The 21,507-nt window shown below is 38.8% G+C and overlaps 1 protein-coding gene across 1 annotated transcript in view; it reads right to left on the bottom strand.

Annotated features, from left to right (window-relative positions):
• Positions 1-21,507, bottom strand: part of aff2 (AF4/FMR2 family, member 2) — a 192,820-nt gene that overhangs the window by 81,127 nt on the left and 90,186 nt on the right. Inside the window, 4 exon segments of the mRNA XM_042493782.1 lie at positions 1,704-1,764; positions 4,654-4,690; positions 7,709-7,795; positions 11,146-11,190. Of these exon segments, the coding sequence (XP_042349716.1) occupies positions 1,704-1,764; positions 4,654-4,690; positions 7,709-7,795; positions 11,146-11,190 (230 nt within the window).

The following is a 21,507-nucleotide window of genomic DNA, read 5'->3' as shown; positions in this document are numbered from 1 at the left end:
CACGTGATGACTGGAAAACAAAAGAGCAGCAGAGAGAATAACAAGAAAAAATGTGAAGCATTTCATTACCACTGTTATGTTCAGCTTACATAATTTTCCCTACTTTAAAACTGTCAATTTCACTATTATTGTTGCAGGACAAAAGGCTTTTAGTGTGAGGACTAACCAATTTTTTTGGCTGACATGGTGCTATATCTGGTAAAATATTTGGCTGGGGATACATTCCCCAAATATAATAAAAGTCAGAACAGAGGCCATAGACTGTATAAATAATGGATTTAGCCACCGTGACGTCACCCACTGGTTTCTGGACTGCCGTTCTGAAGCCTTGAATTTGGCATTTCAATCATTGTCATCTTAATTTATTGGAGCCGGAAGTAACAATATTTGGTTGAGGGGTTGGGGCTGTAGAAGTGCGAGGGGTGGATCTGACTCAGACTGTAGAAACGCCTCACAGACAGCCTGTTTATTAACCCCTTAAAATGGTGTAACTTCAAGCCTAACAGAGTAACTAAACCCCCCACTTTGGCTTGAGTTCCTCCTTCCTGGAATGTGAAAAATGTCTCAAAAATTCTCAGGCTTTGAAAGGGGGTGGGGACATACCCAGTCACTAAATCATGCTGCCTCTCACTCCACAGCGCCTCCCTGCCCCCCGACCACAATATGTAGAATTTTAATACTTTGCATTCATATGGCAAGAGTGGGACCCGGATAAATTAAAAACAGTACTAAATACCCATATTGCCCTTCACTGTGGAAAAAAAAGGAGTGGCTTGGGGATTTAGTTACTCTTTTTTTAATCCGCTGTACTGTTGTCATGAATGGACAAATTTGTTACATAAACCAAAACTGTTTTGTACCAGGCTGTAAACATACCAAACTATTCTGGTTGGGCATTTTAACATGGAAGTCTATGGGGATTGACTCTGTTTTGGAGCCAGCCACAAGTGGCCATCAGAGGAACTGCAGTTTTTGGAACTTTGGCATCAGCTTAATTTTACTAATATGTGGCAGATGTACTACCATGAACAGGACTATTTTAAAAGTGTAACCTATAACACACAATATAATGACACAATATAATTAGCTAGTAGTGCTCCTTGATCTCTGCAGTAATGCTGTGTCAGATTACGTAAATTAATTAGCTGGACATGCTAACGTTTGCAGCTTACATTTGAGAAAACAGACACAGCTGAGACCATTCCTTGCACTTCTCTGTTTGTGTTCCTCATTTTGGCAAGGCAAAAGGCTGCGCATACATAGTTATAGTTAATAAGCTATGATTGGAGATCACTTTTCGGGAGGAAGGGGTTTAGCAAATTGTCAGTTCCTAAAACAAAATCAGTGAGCCTCTGTGGTCGAGCAAGGGATAAATCAGGGTCGCAAGGTAGATATACAAGCCAAGATTTCTTCCTTTCCAATCTCTCCCTGCCATGAATCCTGCTACACGGCTCTGTGAGTGAAGTGGAGTGGGCTGCAGCCAGAGATGTTGCAATATGCTCCTGGCTCACGTTAAATTAATGTAGCTGCACTTTCCCGCTCTGATCCACACAATCTTTTTTTTCCTCCTACCAGCAGTGAATTTCATCCAAGAGTCAAGCTTAATTTTACCTTGAGGCAAAAAACACAGCAGCAGCAGCAGGTCAGAAATACTCTGTTTATGTGCGTGTGTGTGTGTGTGTGTCAGAGAGGGAGATACTCACGACTTCTGTGGTGCAGTTGGTGGTTTCGCAGCAGGCTTGTTAGCAGATACAGTACATCGCTCTGCAACACAACAGAGGAGATTCAAGTGTCACTGTTTTGCATGTGTCTTGGTTTGTGTGTGCGCGCTGATTAGTTTTTGACGAGAAGCCAGAATCAAATCACTGTAGCTGTGTATTAAGATTGTCACACTGGAAAACATGACACTCTGCTCCAGTGTTAGGGTGTGTGTGTCTGTGTGTGTCTGCTTTGCTTTGGTAACAAGGAGTTTGGGTAAAAATAAAATTCTAACTGATATGCGCTGCCTGACAAAAACTTGAGGTGATGATTTATTTTCCAGATGGATACAGAGAACCTTCTCACTGTACTTTATATTCTAGTCAGTAGTGTTTCTGCTGTTCATATCAGAGAGAAAAAGCTGCCAGTGGGGAAATACTTCAGCTTTATATACATCACAAACATCTCAAACACTACAAGATGGGGGTTAACACGAGAGCAGCAGTTCAAAAGAGCTTTTGATGATCTGATGCCTGGGAGTCACAACTACAGTAATGTACTAAATGCACTGTTGGGCAATATAATGACACATATCACAAGGCAAAACACATTGTATTAAATGGTCTGAATTTTTGCAATCACATTTATAAAATTACCCATATTTTTTAGTAGCTCTTCCTTTTAATATAATTTATTGTCTTCAACAATTGAAGGCAATGTTGCACATCAATAAGCATTTTAAAGACAATGCTGGATTTAAAGGATCTTAATTTGTCAGATATTTAAAGGTGACGTGTATAAGTCTAAAGTAAGATAGTTAAGTGTTAAGTCTCATTCCCAGGTCATCACATGCCAACGCTTTGGGTTGGTGGTTTAGTCCGATTAGCAACCCAAACAACCAGGAATGAGACTCAACAATAAATCTTTCTTCAGAGTTACATACAGCATCTTTAGAAGGTAGTTCAGCACAGTTTCAAGAATAACACCAGAAATTAGGGCCACCAGTTCACCATTTTGTTGCTTGTCTATGACTTTTTTTACAGAACATTGAGATGTTAAAGTCAAGGTAACCTTTGACCTTTTGGATATATAAAACATCAACACTTCATCATTTTAACCTATTAGACATTTGTATGAAATTTCGTCATAATTAGTGAATGAATTCTTCAGATGAAAAATTGTTTTGTGAGGTCACAGTGACCTTGACTTTTGATATGAGTCCAAGTGAACGTTTGTGCCAAATTTAAGTAAACTCCCTCAAAATCTTTTTGAGATATTGCGTTCACATAAATGAGACAGACGCAAAGTCACAGTGACTTTGACCTTTGACCACCAAAATCAAATGAGGTAATCATTGAGCCCAAGTGAATGCTTGTGCTAAATTTGAAGTAATTCCCTTAAGGCATTCTTGTAAAATCGCTTTGGCAAGAATGAGATGTATGAATGGACGACCCAAAAACATGATGCCTCCAAGCCATGGCTATCACTAATGCAGAGACATAAAAAAGTGAAACAAAATCACTCTAAACCCCCATCTTTTTTTCTAAAAAATCTTAACTTAAGGTCCACTTACTACCTGTGGAGATTTAGGTTTTTATTTTTTCAGAGAGGCTACTTTACTAAAGTCCCTAGTTTGCAGAGACATAATGCAGGTGTGTCGCATATGAAAGATGTGGCTATTTCTGAGCCGGGAACAGACTGTAGTGAAAAGATGCTAATAGTCTTAAAATTTAGTGTTAACATGATCTGTATCTGTACACATGACACGGAAATTGTCATTCGATACACATACCTTCTCATTTTTCATGATATTGGAATTTCTAACTTTGATACAATACCTTGACAGATATTAATATTTAATAACATGGGATATTTAGGAATATAATTCGTGATTTATGTCTCTTCAAAGATAAATATGAAAAGGCTATCACATGACAATGACTTTTCTTTGTTAGTAGAAGAGAACAGCAGAGTGACTGTATTAAACATTAACAATAAGAGAGAGAGAGAGTAAGAGCAGCTGGTACTGCTGTGTCAATACTGCAGAAAATGAGTATTGAAAATGTTTCAAATACTCAGAGTCAGAGATACTCAGGGTAAATCTATATTTGTGACAACACTAATTTGCACCCGGTATCCATAAACGCTCCCAATATCTCAACTGTGTATGCATTGTGATCACATCTAAATATGTAAATTAAAGAGGTGGAGCAGATGGACAACAGACATGGTGAAGTCAGTGCCATGATCAGGCTCCTTTCTGATCGCAATGCTTCCTTTGTGTGTTTATTTATGATTTTTTGGCCTTCATTGGATAGGACAGAGAGTAAGTGTGAAAGGGGGAGATAGAGGGGACGACATGCAGCAGGGCTGAGGCCAGTGTTGAACATGTGGCCGCTACGGCGAGGACTCAGCCTCTGTACATGGGGCGCGTGGTCTATCTACTGAGCCACCGACGCACCACATTAGCCACTTCTAAGTGAATACTGTCACTTCGTACAGAAGCACCTGATAGGCAGTCCGTGCTCCATTCACCACTTGAGCGTGGGCTTAAAAATAAATGATCCAAATGTGTAATTGTCCATGAATGGCAACTAATGACAGTTTGGCGTATTTCAGTATTCATGTCTAAATGCTGAGTGACAAAGTCTGTGTTCCTACGGGTGAGCATCCATGTAGCTTTTAATAATGGAAAAAAAACCAAAACACAGTCTCCACAATCAATCAGGCCAATTTAGCAGTGGGGGTAAGAGCATGTTTGTCTGCTTACTTGTTCGGATGAACACAGAAAGATAAAAGCAAAGGTTTGCAGACCATCATGCTCCTGTGGCTATGAATCCACTCGAAAATCAAGCTGCATTTCTCGCATTTCTTCTGGGTGGTATTGCCTTTATGGCCTCTCCAGTGTTAATTACCATAGAGCTAGTATGCAAGTGTTGATGCTGGGAAACTTACTCTGGGTGTTGTAGCCTGAGGTCACATGCTGCGACTCCTAGAGAGAGAGGGAAAGGGAGAGAGAAAGCCAGAGGGCGATGAGTTGAATGAATAAACCAACAGATGTCATTATTGATTTCACAGCAGTACAACGATGCCATTACACAGAATTCAGATCCTCTCATCTCCCCGCGTCGACGCTCCACCTCATTCTTACAACTCACTGGCAGGATTAGTGTGACGCTAGGGGGCTGAGAGTACCACAACAGTCTTTCCTAATTCATTAACTACCGGGTCAGATTTACTGCCTCCGTGTTTACATCGCTGTTTCTTTTGACACCTCCACCAATGAGATGTTTTGCATGTTAAAAATGATTCATAAAAGCACTCTGCTGTGGAAAACACCTGCTGTTTCACTCAGAATATGACTGCTGTTTCTGAGATAAATGTTGAGTATAACATTTATGTTGGTTTTAATGTGACACTATTTACATTACGGGATGTCATAAAGCATTTTTTGTGCAAGCGGGAGAAACTTTCCAAACATCTATCTTCTGAAGAGGCAATTCTTTAGTCGCTGCTTTTTATTGTGTCTCAGTCTTTGTTGATTACTGTTGTCGTGTTCCTGCACTTCACTTCTCAAACATCACCTGTCAAACAAACAGTGTGGGTGGCACTACAATGTCATTCCCTTGAAATATCTGTGGGTGAAGTTTGGCTCTCTGTAAGTGGCGTTCTTTTGACTGTTCAGCCCTGGTTGTTATCACTGTTCATGTTGAAAACCCACTTATTTTTCTGTTTTTCAGGAAATCATGCGTTGCATGCCGCAGGCTTTTTCTCTGGAAACAAGAAAACAGCGACCAGATACCACATTTTTAGAACAGAAAATGGAAGGCTTTTTTTCTTTCTTTTTTTAGCACAAAGTTGTTCTTTGTTGAAGATTGAGAGGAGCCAAAAAAAACATTAGCATGATTTTCTAAAAAGGTGCTTTTTCTAAAGGCCTGGCCATAACAACATTTAAAACGATAAAACTTTGTGGCTGTATCATGTAATTCTAATAAAACTGGTGTATTTGTTTGTAAGAAAAAAGTAAATCTGATGAGTTGGTGACCAGATTTACTTCTTTCCTACAAGCAAATACACCAACTTTATTAGAATCCAACAAGCCATCCTGAAAATGTTGATTTTTGAAGAATTTTGAGAATTGGAAATGGAGGATTCTACTGAAGCTTATTAGCTGTGTTGCATCCCTGTCTTTTATTAAAACTGCTTCTCAAAATAGGCATGATTTGCAGACAGTTATGACACAGGAGTCAAGAGGAGAAAAAAATATTTTTTGAATATAATTAGTGAACTTATTGTCCCATTAATGACCCGGCTAACAAGCTTTTTAACTAACAGTTTGCGAGCTTGGGGAACTTTTCCCAGTATCTCAGATAAAATAAATTATTGTTTCTGACTAGCACCAGAATGTTCCCAGCTGGTCATTGTGTTAGCTGCTCACACCATGGTAGATCACTAGCTAGCCTAGTAAATAATAAATAATAACACATGGGTGAATTTTTAAAAATCACTCTCTGGTGTCATCGTGCCTTTTTTAAGTTGTAACTTACACGTTACTAATGGTAAATAATCATTTGATAATGCTCAGTTATAAGCCGTTTAATTAGAGTTTGTCAGGGTGTAAAAAATTTGGTTTTTAAGAGCCAAGTCACAGTCACTTTGTATGAATCCATCAATTCCGCATTCAGTTAATACTAATTAGTCATAATTTCAAGTAATCTTACAGCAAAAGCAACCTGATCTTGCAAAAATACATGAAAATTACCATGACCTCTTAACACTGCATTACGTTTGGTGGCAAGAAATGTGTTAAAATTACATGCCGAAGGGGTCGCGGTTTTAAACATGTGGTTAACTTTTTTGAACGGTTAAAGTTTATTCAGGTTTAGGCACCAAAACTACTTGGTTAGGTTTAAGGGGGAAAAATAAGTTATGGAATAGATAGTTAGAAAAAGATTGTGGTTTAAAATAAGTATGTTTGTAACATATGAGACATAAGTTTGTTGTTATGTGACATAAGTTAGTTAACATCACATAAGTGCATTACGTTATTAGTAAAAGTATGTAAAATACGTTACGTCAACATTGACTTTTGGTTACACGTGGGACACAAACATCTCCCGGGTCCTGTGTTTGTTTGACCCACCCAAGAGGTTGTGGCCATTTTATGTGTTTCTGAGATCAGGCTAAGCAAAAGTCTGTATGTCATCTGTAAACTGTAGACACGCACATCTGTAAATATCAATAAACTCTGGAATGTCAATGCTCGTAACTTCTTAGTTAACTTACTTTGCAGCACTCTATAATACCCAATGATCTAAAAAGACAAAAAGTGTCCTATTGGAGGATAAACTTCTGCCTGAGATCTTTTTCAATCTGGAAACCCCATGTTTGTTCCTATTAACGGCTCCAAACTGACTAAAAAGCATTTGATTCATAAGCTATTAATTAATTACAACTTCAAAAACATTTATAAAGAGTGTCTTGATTGAGAGTTGTACCTACACTTTTAACATGAAAACTTGTGTAAAAAAAGAAGTGTCTCTTAAAGTTCATGCTCCCAGCTCTGGACTCACAGTAAAGAGGTGAATCAAACATGCAGTAGATCATTAACGTTGTAATTTCATTGGCTGTCACTTGTGCCACTGTGCAGGATGAGGCAACAGTGATCTGATTCTATTACAGCAATCACTACCGCAGTGAATTTATGAATCAGATCTAATTAGCAGACTGAAGATTCTCAGTGACAGACTGCAGTTAGTTTTATAATGAGACACCAATAAGTGTGGGAGTTTAAGTGAAGGTTTTTCAACACTCTCACATCTTTTTCCACTCACTGACTGATGCAAAAGTAAAGGTGAAAAAAAAAGATGCAGTCAGAGCCCAAGGAGAGAACATTTAAACAAAATGTGAGAAAACATACATCACCACGCTTGTGATCCAAAATTAATCAGCATCATTATTCATCTTGCTGTGAGCTGTGGTGAATAAAAGACAAAGAAGTCCCACTAACCTTATTTGGGATGGGGAACTTGGTCTGCTCAGCTTTTCCAGGTGTGTGTATGGCTGTGAGAGGAGGAGGCCAGGAGTGGGTCATCTCCTAAACACACACATTGATATTACATTATCATCATGATCATTTCTGGTATAGTCCAAACTAAACAAAACATAATAACTCACAGTAAATGTAAGTTAACCCTCATGTGGAAAGTACTGCTGAATAACAATGATGACTAAAGCTGAGCAAATTTGAGCAAAGGGACTGCTTATGCAACATCTTTGATGCAGAGAAGTGGAGTCAGCATTCAATCAAGGCTGCACTCAAGCGTCCCCATCAGAGTGGACTTTAATATAACTTATAGTACAAACTGAGAGGAGCGTTGGGAGCTGGTGGCACACCAGGGATCAGTGTGCTGAAGTGCAGAGTCGTTGAATTACCCAAATAAAAGCTGACTCCAGTTGGTTGCATTACAGCTAAACAACACAGCAGCAGAAGCAGCATCCCATTTCAATTATTCTAATCACAGTCCTCTCAGTCGAATTCCAGTCTCAATATGTAGAAGCTTCAATTAGTTAACAAGATAAGCATATGTGCATGTGTGTGTGAATGTGTGTGTCCCGCAGCTATATAATCTGTTAGATTTTGGCTGTTTCTCCCTCTCACAGACAGTGGAACAATACTGCGTATACTGAGAAATCTGCTCACAAAGCAAAATGAAGCAGCTTTTTTTTTTTTTTTTTAATGTTTGCACCCTGTTTCAGTAAAACACAGCTCTCACCTTAATTAAAGACTATTTTTTACTTCACACATACATACACTCACACAACTGCCATACAGCAGGTCACTTGGTCAGAGAGCTTCAAAGGTCACCGCCATCACAATTTCCCATCATGCGTCTCTTCGCCCCCTCAGGAGTGGATGACTCATATTCATCAGATGACTCATGTTTTCTTGTGTGTGTGGGTAAGGGTGTGTGTGTATCAGTAAGCTGTGTAGCCATTACAAAAGATTCCTCAGTATGAGTCTACTTGACGTGCATGTGTGTGTTTTCCCTCTCTGAAATCGTAATACACTCAACCTGATGACATACGGTGCGTTGCTAGGCAACCCCTCTCTGACATCATCATGCCCCTCCAAGAAGAGTTCCCTTTGTTTTGACAGACGGCAGTCCTGATGGTGTGTGTGTGTGTGTGTGTGTGTGTGTGTGTGTGCTTTCAAAATGTGTGTATGTGTGTGCGTGTCTTTAAATGTGTTACCACTGCCATTGTCTACGTTTAACTCAGTCTGTCACCCTATCTCACACACACACACACACACACACACACACACACACACACACAGACGTTAACGCAGACCCACACGTCCCTCTATTTGTTGGTGCTTTTTATTTGTTACTTTGTCTTTATGGACAAGCAGCAAAAATGGTTTTCCTTTGTGTTTAAGTAGAGACAAACAGTAATTATCACCTAATCTAACATAAATGAGCTGCAAATTTGTAATCAATACTGTATAGAAATAAAATATACATAACAAACAACTGAGAACTGTGTTGGAAAAGTGTGTGATGAAGAGCAGACAGCTTGAAGACTTCTGAAAAGCTTCCAGCAGACACTGGAACTGTGACAGATGAAGCACAACCACATACAGAGCTATACTCAGTGGACGCTCAGGGTTATGTTGAAGAAAAAAAAAAACTACAAAAAAAAAACAAAGGATCTGTGGATTGTGAATGAATCTAGAGGATTAATACATTTATTTTTCTCTTTGAGATGTCATTAACAAGGCTTTTTCATTTGAATCACTTTTTAAATCAAAAGATTAAAGTTTAAGATTTTGTCACATGACTATAAATTTTTAAGATACTATAGCTAATGGCTATGCTAATTCTGCTATGTTCTGCTGCCTTAGTGAAGAGGAAGTACAGTTGAAGTCAAAGTCAAAGACTGCAACAGTCAAAGAAATCAGTATGGCATAAAAAAATAGCCCACAATAAAATATTAACAATATCATAACAAAAACATGTACATTACAGTTATACCAGCTTTTAGGTTGAGAATTATGTCAGCATTATGTGATACTGATTGAATATGCTTGGTCTCAAGACATAAAGATGTAGTTCTTATATAAGTAAACACTTTTTTTGTTGGAGTGGAATGAGACAGGGGTAAAAATCCACTGTCACCCTGTACTACATGACACTAATTTGGATGAACTGACGCTTTAAACTCGGCCTTGTTGATTTTGAAGGTGCACTGAAGAAGAGGGAGACAGATTGCTTGTAGTCTATTTTGGGATTGCAAACAGTCTGTTTTTACAGGTCCAATAATGATATTTGTTTATTGTAACCATCCTAAAATATTAGCTAGCATGGATTAATTCATCTATAGGACAAAGAAAAGATTTCGGTTATCATATTGTGGGGGTTCAAATGATACAAACACTGCAAAAGGTTAATACCTGAATGTCTGAAGTGAGTCTGAGCAGCTTTACTTCTGAACACAATATCTCTGATACACACTGTTACCTTGAATTGTGAAAACATCCAAAACAACAATGTTTCTGTGACAACCGACTTGTAGACGTGCCATCACAGAAAGGGGAAAAAATGAACCCTGGGCCTCCGCTCCGATTCACCTCACCTCCCATTCTGAACTCCCCGATCTTTCCACTTGACACGGCTAAAAACCACAGACTGAATCCAATAGCGCACCGATATTATTGACAAAGGCTTTTCATGCAGCTCACAGCACACTATCTGTCACACAGCCTGTTGGCCAGCATATTGATTTGTGAAAGGGAGAGAGAGAGAGGTGAGTGACAGAGGGCAGACAGGAAGGGAGAAAAAGGAGAGAGAGAGCGGGCACACTGAGTGATGTGACAAAGGAGGGAGGGGAGATAGAGAGAGGAAGACAGAGTGAGGAGAGAAAGAGATAACTTGACATAAAGCAGTCAGAGAAGGTCGTTGTCTTTATAGCTGCAAATCCTCTGACGGAGAAGATTTGTGGGAAAACATTTCTGTTTTGACATCACCCTGAAGGAACAGAAACAAAACAAAAAGAGGGAGAATTGTGGGAAAAAAATATGTTGCTTGATGTAATTTTGATGACATGCAGATAGGACAAGAGGGGGACAGGGAGATGGAGAGATGAAAGGAGGGTAAAGGAGAGAAGTAAACTGCGGAGAAGATTCCTGCATGAAGTCATTGAACAAAACAAAAACTTGTATAATCATTGGCCTGAGCCAAAGAGCTCCCTCTCCTCTCTCCCTGTTTCTTTTTTCTCTCCACTTTCTTCCTAAAATCAGACTCTCTGGAGAGAGACTAAGGTCTTTGTGAGCAAACAGAAAACAGCTGATAATCAGTGCAATTACTCCCTCCGTGTGTCTGTGTGTGTGTGTGTGTGTGTGTGTGTGTGTGTGTGTGTGTGTGCGCGCGCGCTTGTGCAACATACCCGCAAAATCTCTTCAACACAGCTGGAGTCATTTGGTAGGCTGACCTGGAGAAAACAAAGGAGAAAGAGTGACTTCAGTGCTATTTATATCCCTTTATTTATATCCTTTACATTACATGTGGAACACCAAAGGCAGAGTTAAAAGCAAAGAAAAAAATGAAACAGATTTATCCACACCGCAGTCATAATTGACCATTCTCTATGCCCCACTACTCCCCTCCCATCAAGCTCTCCATTTTCACATGGCACATATGCAGTTACAACAAAGCTTGTGGCAGATTTGTCACTCAAAATCTTTTCAGACAGAAGACAAAAGCACATTTCTCATTTCTAGATGGCAACCGTTGGTTTTGCCCCCTGAGATGACTGTAACTGGTAGATTTTATTAGCTGTATCTAGTGGGGTCATCACAATGTTCCCAAGGCCCTTTGTCTTTTGATAACAGCCATTATCCAGGTCCCTCACCGCCCCCCATCAGTTAAAATGTAGGCTAAATGTCTTCACAGAATATTGCTATTTATTCTTCTGTGTTATATGATTTTTAAAAAAAGCCAAATAGCAGATTAGATTTATCAATTGGAATATAATTTTAATTAGTTTTGAGAGCCCAAATGCCATGTGAATACATTTCTGAGGTAATTTGGTACTGGTGTCTACTGGAAGAAAAGCAGAAGGGTTTGAAGGCTATCCTACACATATGTAGTGGGGGGTCAAGGGTTTCCTCCTCTAGGAAATTTGGGATGTCCTACACTTCATTTTCTTTTTTTTAGCACCAATTTATAGTGAATTTTTTTTTATGTGAAGGAAAACACAAAATTTAGGTGCCAAGTGACAAGCAGGTCTCAGGAATTCTGTATTGCTTTCAAATATTTTAAAAATGATATTATATTATATCAGATTAGATAAGACTTCACTTTATTGTCAGAATTCATTATTTTCCTGTAGACTGACTTTTCCTATTTAATATTTTCTCTGCTGAGTCAGCACACACGCAGGCATGATTCACTCCTCAGTCCTTCTTGTTAGGTGGGCATGCTAACAATTCCATCTTTAAACAGATAAACACACTGTTTAATCTCTTCCCTACAGTTTTTCCAATGTTTTTGGTTTGAAAAAAAAAAAGTCACTACACTAGAGATGTACTGATTAGTCAATTAATTGACAATTCAGTATAAAATATAAATATAAACTATTTTAATATTTTAAAAAGTGCCAAAATGTGTTATTTCTAGGTTCTTAAATGTTAGGATTTGTTTTACAGTATTGTAAATTGAATCCTTTTGGATTTGGAATTTTGGTTAGACCAAACAAAACACTGACAAAGTTACTTTAAGATCTAGGATATTGTAACAGGCCTTTCTCATTATTTTGTAATGCTTTGTAGCATTTAGTTAATCAAGAAAAGAATCTATGTAACTTGGCAATGAACATAATCGTTGGTTGCAGCCCTTTGCCACACTTCAGAGTCTTTATATTCCAAGAACTGCTTTAACTCCAGCCCTTTACATACCACATTGATCTATTTCAAAACACTCATTTAAAATCACAGCTTCAGTTGTATATCTATATGAACACTTTAGAAGACAAAACGTTGGTGTATTTTGGTTGTCCACAGCGATGCAGTATAGTAGAGTTATATTTATCCTCCTGACTATATCTTTGGTTTGTGCATGTGGGCAGGGAAAAGTAATAAAGGGACATTTAAGAAGCTGAGATATTCCAGTTTTCAAATTCAGAAAAAGGCAATAAAACGCCTGCGGTTTGGCCTGTGTCATGTAAACCACAGGGCCATTTCAGCTGCACAGTTCATGGGACTGGCTGGAGTTTTATTTAAAGAGAAAGAAAGAGGCTGCTTGAGCTTAAACATATGCAGCTACTCTGATTGAATTTACCAGTTCAGTGGCTGCACGCTGCTAATCTGTGTTAACATGTGCCCTTGTCAATAAAGTCGTTCCTACTGAATGGGAGTGATCTGGACACTGAAGGCTGAAGTAACATTACACCAGATGTCGACTCAAACGGACTAACAACACAATTTAAAACGGTCACGATAGGGGCAACCAAAATAAAACATCAGTGTCAAACAATGAAAACTCAGCCGTCGTAAAAGAAATTCAAAACATGAAGTTTCTGTTGCTGGAACTTGCTGCTGTGTCAGGTCAGCCAAAGTGCCTATTTGCTGCTAATGCAAACTACAGAGTTGTTCTTCTATTTATTGCGAACAAGCCGTTATTGCCACTGCAAAAACACAGAACTCTGTAAACCAAAAGCTTAAAGATTGCCAGATTGCCATTGCCAGATTATTGCCTCCAAAAAGTAATTGAAAGCAAAATAAAGTAATTTGCTGGGCCAGATCTCGGCTTCGATCAATCCAACAAACAGGCTCATTATGGAAGGAGAAAGAGACGGAGGAACAGCTGGAGGAGGCACAAAGAACGAGAGACTCTGAGAGCACTTTGCTGCACTCATGTCTAACATACTACAGCACCATGACCTCTGTCACACACCATTACTAACAGAACCAAACATGAAGACAGGAACAATTTAGTAACCATGATGAGGAGGATGACATCATCTTCAGCCTTAAATCACTGACCGTTAACATAACAAAGCAATAAAAGTGATTCTAGCATGTGTGTGTGTGTGTGTGGTAGAAGGAGTCTTAACTGCTTGAGCTCAACAACAAAACATCCATCTGTTTTGTAGACATGAGCTGTGCTCCCACACGAGCTCATTACTCTACATCAACATTATATTAATTGGACAGTGAGTCAACAGGAAACCAAAGTGGGAGGAGGGAGACATGTGCTTTCCAAAGAAATATTTGAGACTACTTTCCAGCAAAACTTAAAAATCTTACAGTATGACAAAATAAAACAAAGCCTGCCACATTTATATTGTGCGGAAAATAAAACAACACTTAATTCAGCTCATATCTTTATCAATACAGGCTCCTTGCATGAAGTTAAGTTTAGAGTGATTAAGTTTAGTTAAGTTTAGAAAGTACACAGTACACATAAAATAAGACTTAAAGTTTTTTGATTCATAAGGCAAAGTTCAATTGACTGTCTTTAACCTATAGTAGTCAAAAAAAAAAAAAAGATTTTCTCTGTTCTGGTCTCTACCAAAAAAAATATTTTCACCAGGTGGTTGTTAACTTAGTCTGCTGTTTGGTGCTGGACAAGGGGTTTACTTGATCTTTTTTCTTTTCTAAAAACACAAAAACACCTATATGTTGTGGTTAGGAATAAGGTTTAATAGTCCACAGTGAAAGTAAACCAAAATAGTAAAGTTGTGGGCTGTAAAACCAAAATAATGAGCTGAAAAACACTAAAATGCTTTGTGGAGATGAATGAACTGTAGAGTTGGGTGATAATTCTCTTCTCTTAAATTCATAATATTTTGAGCAGCACTTTTCAAATTACCATTTCTCTCCAATGCTGATATAAAAGTGTTTTTTTAGTGCAGCTATACCACCTTTTTCCATTGTGGCATTTCAGTTCATTAAAAAACTCTACATTAATGTTACAATATTACCACATACTCAGCATGGCTTGAATTTAGTGAGAAATCTATTATGGAACAAAGGATGTAGCATTAGAGCAAAAAACAGGAAGCTTATATTATTTTCTTGTTGAAAGAGAAAAACTTTCTGTTTATTCTCTTCATGAAAACTTATCTTTCATGGCCCATGTTGTAGTACTTGGATTATATGCTAATTCCTTCACTTTGTTGATTTGAATGAAGTAAGTTTATTTAGGTTCTTATGTGATTCAGTAATTTTAATATACCGTATGCAGAATGACACCTACAATTTAATCAAACACTTTGTCCAAAACCAATGTGAAGTTTGTGCATTATAAGATACTTCCTATGTAATTTTCAACAGTTTCACACTATAAGTTGCTACATTTGTTGGGCTAACACACTGATGGTAGTTTGGCTGGTGGATATTTTCTTGTCAGACCAAACTATCAGTGGCTGGAAAACCGCTGGTGTTATTTACAGAAAGTAAAGATCCGGGCTGTGATTGGTTGTTCCTCATCACATGATATTTGGTGGTCATTGCTGCTTTCCAAGAGTTGAACTTTGTTTATCTCAGGGTGTGGCCGTCATACCCTTAAAAACCGGTGCTTGGGAGCACCACAATGTCACTCTTGGTTTTGAGCGTGCCTTCCTCCACTGTCAACAAATGATTTGAGGGTGCAAAAAACGCAGCATGTGCACCAGGCCCCCAGGAAGTACAGAGGGCTTTGAAGTCAAGTTTTGTAGTGGCCAAAAAGCAGTTCTAAAATTTCCAGGGTCCCTCACCCAATGCCATGGGGCCCAGAAATACTTTTTTCCCATCGACTCACATTAGCTGTAATTCAATGAATACATTTTCATGAGCATCACCCCCCCCCCCCCCCCCCCCAACCAGGGACTAATTTTATTATCTAGATTTAATCCATTCACTTTAATAACATTTGGAAAGTGGAAAAGTTTTAATTGTTTGATCGCCATTCAAGCTAGCAGAGTGCTAAACCCAAAATCAACCCCTCCACCAGCGGACAATAGCCACTCAGGCGCACTCAGCTACGCTACGCTGCCACAAGTCTCTAGTCTGCATGTTCCAAGGGCCCCAGGAGGATCCTGGTACTTTCATACAGCAAATAGAGTGTTTTTTGCTTTAAGTGCCACTGAGCAGCTCTAATGGCAATGAACAGGGGCCTTCCTCGAAGCTGTATCCTGGTTATCATAGTGTTCCATCATGTGGACGGGCCCTAAGACGTCACAGTGTTGAGCATTTTACCCTAATTTTTGACACTGCAGCCAGAAAAAAACCTGCCATATATGCAACACCCAGAACAAAATAGATGCATCAACTTGTCTGTAGCGTAGTGTTAGTGTATGGTGCTCCCATTTCAAAGCATTTTAAAAAATACGGTGGCCTCTTAAAACAAACAAAAAACACTATGATGGACACACAGTGGTACTAGGTAATGCACTGTGGCTGATTCAGAGCAGATTTTTTTCCCCACCAAGCGATCGATTAATAAGTGGGTAGACTTTCAGTTAACCAATATTTATTTTGGTTAATTACAGTGTATTTGATTGATTGCAAAGAAAAACATGTAAATGTGATTTCCCACTTCAGTAAAAAACAGCTGACAGACAAAAATGGAAACACTCATATGATTTCAGGCTCGCTGAGTCTGTCTATTTCTGTCTCTATCCATCCGTCCATATATCTGTCTCTTCCTGCCTCACTTTAACCATCCCCGTCCATCACGGCTGGGTGTAGCTCACTGGAGCAGAACGCTGACACTACCACGGTTCGGTGTTTGAGTCCTGTTTGCAGTACGGACCTCTAAACCAGATGGCATACTGTGTGTATTATAATAAACACCTCACCACTTAGTTGCTTCACAGACAGAAGTCTATTCCGAGCTTCGTGAATATAAACTGTCTTAAATGGCTTTTGATAGACATGTGACTCTAACATGTACTACGTGTGTGTGACAGTTTGTGTATGTGTGTGTCTCTCCCCAAATTGATCTCACTGTGAGATCACGGTTAATGTCAAGGACTGAGAGATGGAGGGAATATAAAAGAGAACTGAAAGATGAGTGAGAGCCGCAGAGGAAGTCTGCAAGAGGAGAGAGGACAGAATTCAGAGAGAAAATAGATACCAAAGAAAAATGAGAAAGAGAGAGAGAGGGGGGATATAGCCGAGGCAATTACTGAGGCAGAAATCCTTTCTCTCTGAAATAGCTGCTGAGATAGATAGACGTCTACACACATGAACACACCAACTCTCTCTCTCGCACACACACCAACCCAAAGACACCACTCAGTCACAGACAGGTACATGTGGATGTATAGCAACACATGAAAGCCTAAATCCTGTCACACACTGCACTGCACTGCACCTAACCTCCGTCCATTACTGATCGATATGTTTTTTTTTCTCAGTTCACTGATTATTTGGACAGTAAACAACATGGAAAAACTTGCAACTGAGAAGCTGGAACAAGGGAACATTTTGCATTTTCTCCTGAAAAACAACATAATCAAAAACAAAAAATAATGCCAGTTGTTTTTCCTGTTGGTTGTTTGAGCTCTTCACACACACACACACACACACACACACACACACACACACACACACGCACACACACACACTCCCACATTTACTTTAAAAGGCTGTTTTGTTACAAAGACCCCACATTCACAAGTTGTTCATAAAACATTAGGAATACTCAGGCCTAACAACGCCGCTTCTGTCACTTCAAATTTAGGAATTTGACTTCTTCTCCACTGCAGACCTGCCAGCAATTCCGTCTTCAGTCATGCTTGTAGTTGTGTGAAAGGGTATGACGGCAGTATGTCCTACGTCAGAATATTGCCATTATCACAATATGAATTTTTCTTATGTTATTTTATTACTTTTGTGAAGATGCACATACAAGATCAAGATCATGTTACAAGATCAACTCACATTCAATTTTACCATTCATGTGAAATTAAAAAAAGCTGTTTTGAATTCATGATAAAATATATTATATATATATATAAATATATGTGTAATATATTTTCTGTCATACAGTGGTGCAGTAGGTCCATTTTTCATCAGCAGTTTGTTTGAATTGAACCAAAATGTGTAAAAATGTAATGGTGCCCTGAAATCTTTGACTTTTGGTTAAATTATGCTTTTCTCTTTTTCATAAGATGACAAATACATTGGAAAATCCTTTTTCAGTCTTTGCTTTAAATTGTGTAGAGTTTAAACAGTGAAGAGCAGACAATTGCATTTTAATAACTATCAAATATTAAGACAAATATCAGTAGCCTGTATAATATTGGTACACAGAGGGATGAACAGTGACGACTGTCAGTCTGTATGAAAAGAGCTTGTAACATGTCCCACATATGGGATGAATTATGGCCTGACGCTTAATTCTGATTGGCTCAATGAGTGCTTATTACATCAATTTGTCATATTAGTGAGGAGCCAGTTTACACTCTGCAAGCAGCCACCTATAAAATTGCATTACAAACACATTTTAATGTGATCCCACTCAGACGATTTCCTTTTATATAACTGTGTCTTTTCATGTTCCAAATCCACCAGAGTGTCTTGTTTCTTTTGTACTGGAATTAAAAATCATTAAGAGGTAATTATAGTAATGTGTTTGAGACTGAAGAAACGGGCTCCTTACCGTGTGTGTGTGTTGTGTGTGTGTGTGTGTGTGTGTGTGTGTGTGTGTGAGGAAGCAATGAATGACTCAGTGAAAGCATGTGGGATGACAAAATATGAATTAATAAAAACACCCCAAAAGACATGGAGTCTATTCATATCTACAGTAACATAGAGATAGTAGCATTTGACTTGGAGATTGGCAGGCAGAAAAGATGAAAGAGAAAAAAGAAGAGATACAAAGAGAGAATGAGGGAGGATAATGAGCAAAGAAATAGAAAAATATGCAAAGACAAAGTCAAACAGAATCAAATCTAGTGCCGGATGAATGTAAACACTTTCTCCTGCGCTGTCCTCTGAGAGCTATTAACTCATCCTCTCCGATTTCCCTTTTTATTTTAGCACTATTTTCTCTGGATATTTTCTCATGAAGACGAGGAGAATGTTTACTTTGCTGGCTAAATTCCACAAAGTAACCGAACTTCATCTTTTAACGTGGCCCATTTCGACACCAGAGAGACCGAAATGTGCCACAGAGAAAAACTGTTGCTTTGCTGTCATGAAAAATGTCAAAGTCAAATAAAAACTGTCAATCATCCCGTCAGCGCGATTGAAGTTCTGAGTTGTATACGGTTCAGACCGAGGTCCAACTGGGTTTGGAAAATCTTCAAGGATTTTTTGTCCACAGGCTTCTCGTTTATTCAGTTTCATCTGCTCCTTTTATCATCCATATTTCAGCTGTTTACAGAGCTGGAGTGACCGCCATCACTGGGATTACCAGCATGCTAGATAGATCATAAGCACTGGCCTCACAGGAGAGACTGTGTGTGTGTGTGTGTGTGTGTGTGTGTGTGTCGGTTCAACAGCTGCTGTGTGTGCGTCACTGTGCACAGTGATATGTGTGTGTGTTTATGTGTGAGTCAGTCTGCCTTATAATCTAAAGATGTTGGGTGCATGTAAAAGTGGGTCTATCACCTCATATGCCATCCTCGTGAACTTTCTTGGACTACAAATGAAGTCTTTTGAAAGGTTTTTGTATTACATACGTTTTGGGCTCCTCCCATAAACTGCTCTCATACACATCTTTTAATCTGCTGCTAAAGAAATCTTTGTTGTCACTGAAGTGGTCTTCATTCCCAGTGGAGGGCACAATTTTTCTGCTCTCGCTCTCTCCATCACTCTCCCTGACGAGCTTAGTCACTCTCAGTGGGGGCTGAATGGCGTACATCACAGTGCTGCTGCATCATGTAAAGAGGTTTATACTTCTGCAGTGAATCAGCACACGTGTTCACTACACTAGCCTCATATGCACCATTGCAAATATGTAACTAAACATTACTGCAACACAGAACTCCTGTTAATTTTTTCAAATTGAAGATAATTTTCCTCAGTGGCAACAAAGCTTTTATTTACTTTTATTTCACCGATGAGAAACAATAAACTGTGAAGACAATAAAGCCCCCATAAAATATCATTTTAAGTCCCTTGTGTGATATATCCAGCCTTTATATGAGTAAAGGAAAGCCCACTGGTCATAGTCTAATTTATGCCACTGGGTTATGATAATAACTCTAGCATGTTCTATCTGAGGGGAAAATGTATCTAACAAAAGTCTGAAGTTTTGTCATTGATCCTTGTGAGCTAAATGAAGCTGAATTTTGTAACTATATTCGTTAAAGGTTGCTGCTGTTTGCGGCATCATATGAGTAGAGGAAACCTCTTCTAGGTGTTTGGCTAATTTATGCAACTGGAAATGCCATAGGGTTATGATGACAAAAGACAGTCGTTTTGATGCCGACTCTCGTGAGCTCGATAGTTCCAAATTTTGGACTAATTGCAAAACAAAAACACCACCACACACATAGCTCATAAAGGTAACAGCGAAGGCTCTGTTGAGAGACACTCAGTGGTGACGGGTGTAGTTGTGTGTGCTTTCCCAGCCTGCGGGGTGTTTGTTAAAATTTCCATCCTGAACAATACTACAATTTTTTTCAAGCCAATGCTCATGCTAATATTTGAGAGTGCAAAAAGATTTGACAAATTGTCCAGCACCTAAATAATTCTCAAATGTTGCTATTATAGAGATGGCACAAATATGTAGGACATTTCACAGTTGAACAAAAAAAACTTAATTTTACAGAGAAAGTGAACACCATGCTTCCAGTGGTGTAACTGTAGTGACGAACTGCACAAATGTACTCCAGGGTGTCTGTACAATAGTTTGATATGAAGCCAAAATGTACTACAAATTGTGCACATCTGCAGAAATTAAAAAGAGAATCTTTCAAATGTATTTTTCAGATCTGAAAGATCTCATATGAATTATTTTACTTATCTTATTATTATTTTACTTATTTTACTATTTTTATTTAAAGTAAGTTAAATGTGAAGAATTTGAGAAGTGCAAATGATAAGTGCAATTAAGTACCTTGTTGGACATTTTAGATGTGATGTTTACTGTGACACTTAAACAGAGTGAGGTCATCTTGATTTCATTTAGTTTCAACTATGCTTTTTCTATTGTGACACGACTGAACGTTTGCAGTGACAAAGCTGTATACTAGCTGATTATATTGGCCTGTTACATTGACTCTCAGCATTACTTTAACAGAAGAATAAACTGGGACTGCTGGTTTACTGAAGGGTCCGGGGAAAAGACTCATCCCTTCAGTATTTATCCTGCTGGTCTGAGTTGTAGTTTGTCTTGATGCACATCCATCATGGTGGTCATGGTTGCCTCTGTTGTTGTCCTCTAAACTAACAAGGCCACTGTAAAGTAGCAGCTGCCACTCAGGTAAGTAAGGATACGTTATACTACTGCACACAGACATACTCATGGACCACTTTTTCCTTTCTTCATCTCTTTGCTCCCTCACTGTCCCCCCTCTTCCTCTCAATCCCCCTTTTTTCTCTTCCGGCTCCCTCTCTCTCCCTCTCTTTCTCCGTCTCATTCTCCCCACACCAAGCTGTGGAGAGGCAGATAAGGAGTTGATTTACCATCCAATTAAATGTCGTCATTGAAACATTGCTTCAAAAAAGCTCCGCCGTTTTCACCCTGCGCTAATTGGCCTTCCACTAGCATGTGCATGTGTGAGGATGTGTGTCAGTGCTTTTGTGGGTGTGTATGCGTTTGTCTTTTTCTGTGTATCTAATGCTTTACTTAGGACTAGCAGATTCAGATT

Source organism: Plectropomus leopardus, chromosome 9, assembly GCF_008729295.1.
Source record: "Plectropomus leopardus isolate mb chromosome 9, YSFRI_Pleo_2.0, whole genome shotgun sequence".
In the NCBI taxonomy this organism is placed as follows: Eukaryota; Metazoa; Chordata; class Actinopteri; order Perciformes; family Serranidae; genus Plectropomus; species Plectropomus leopardus.
Note: the sequence above shows the minus strand (reverse complement) of the source record. Positions and strands in the feature narration are given on the sequence as shown.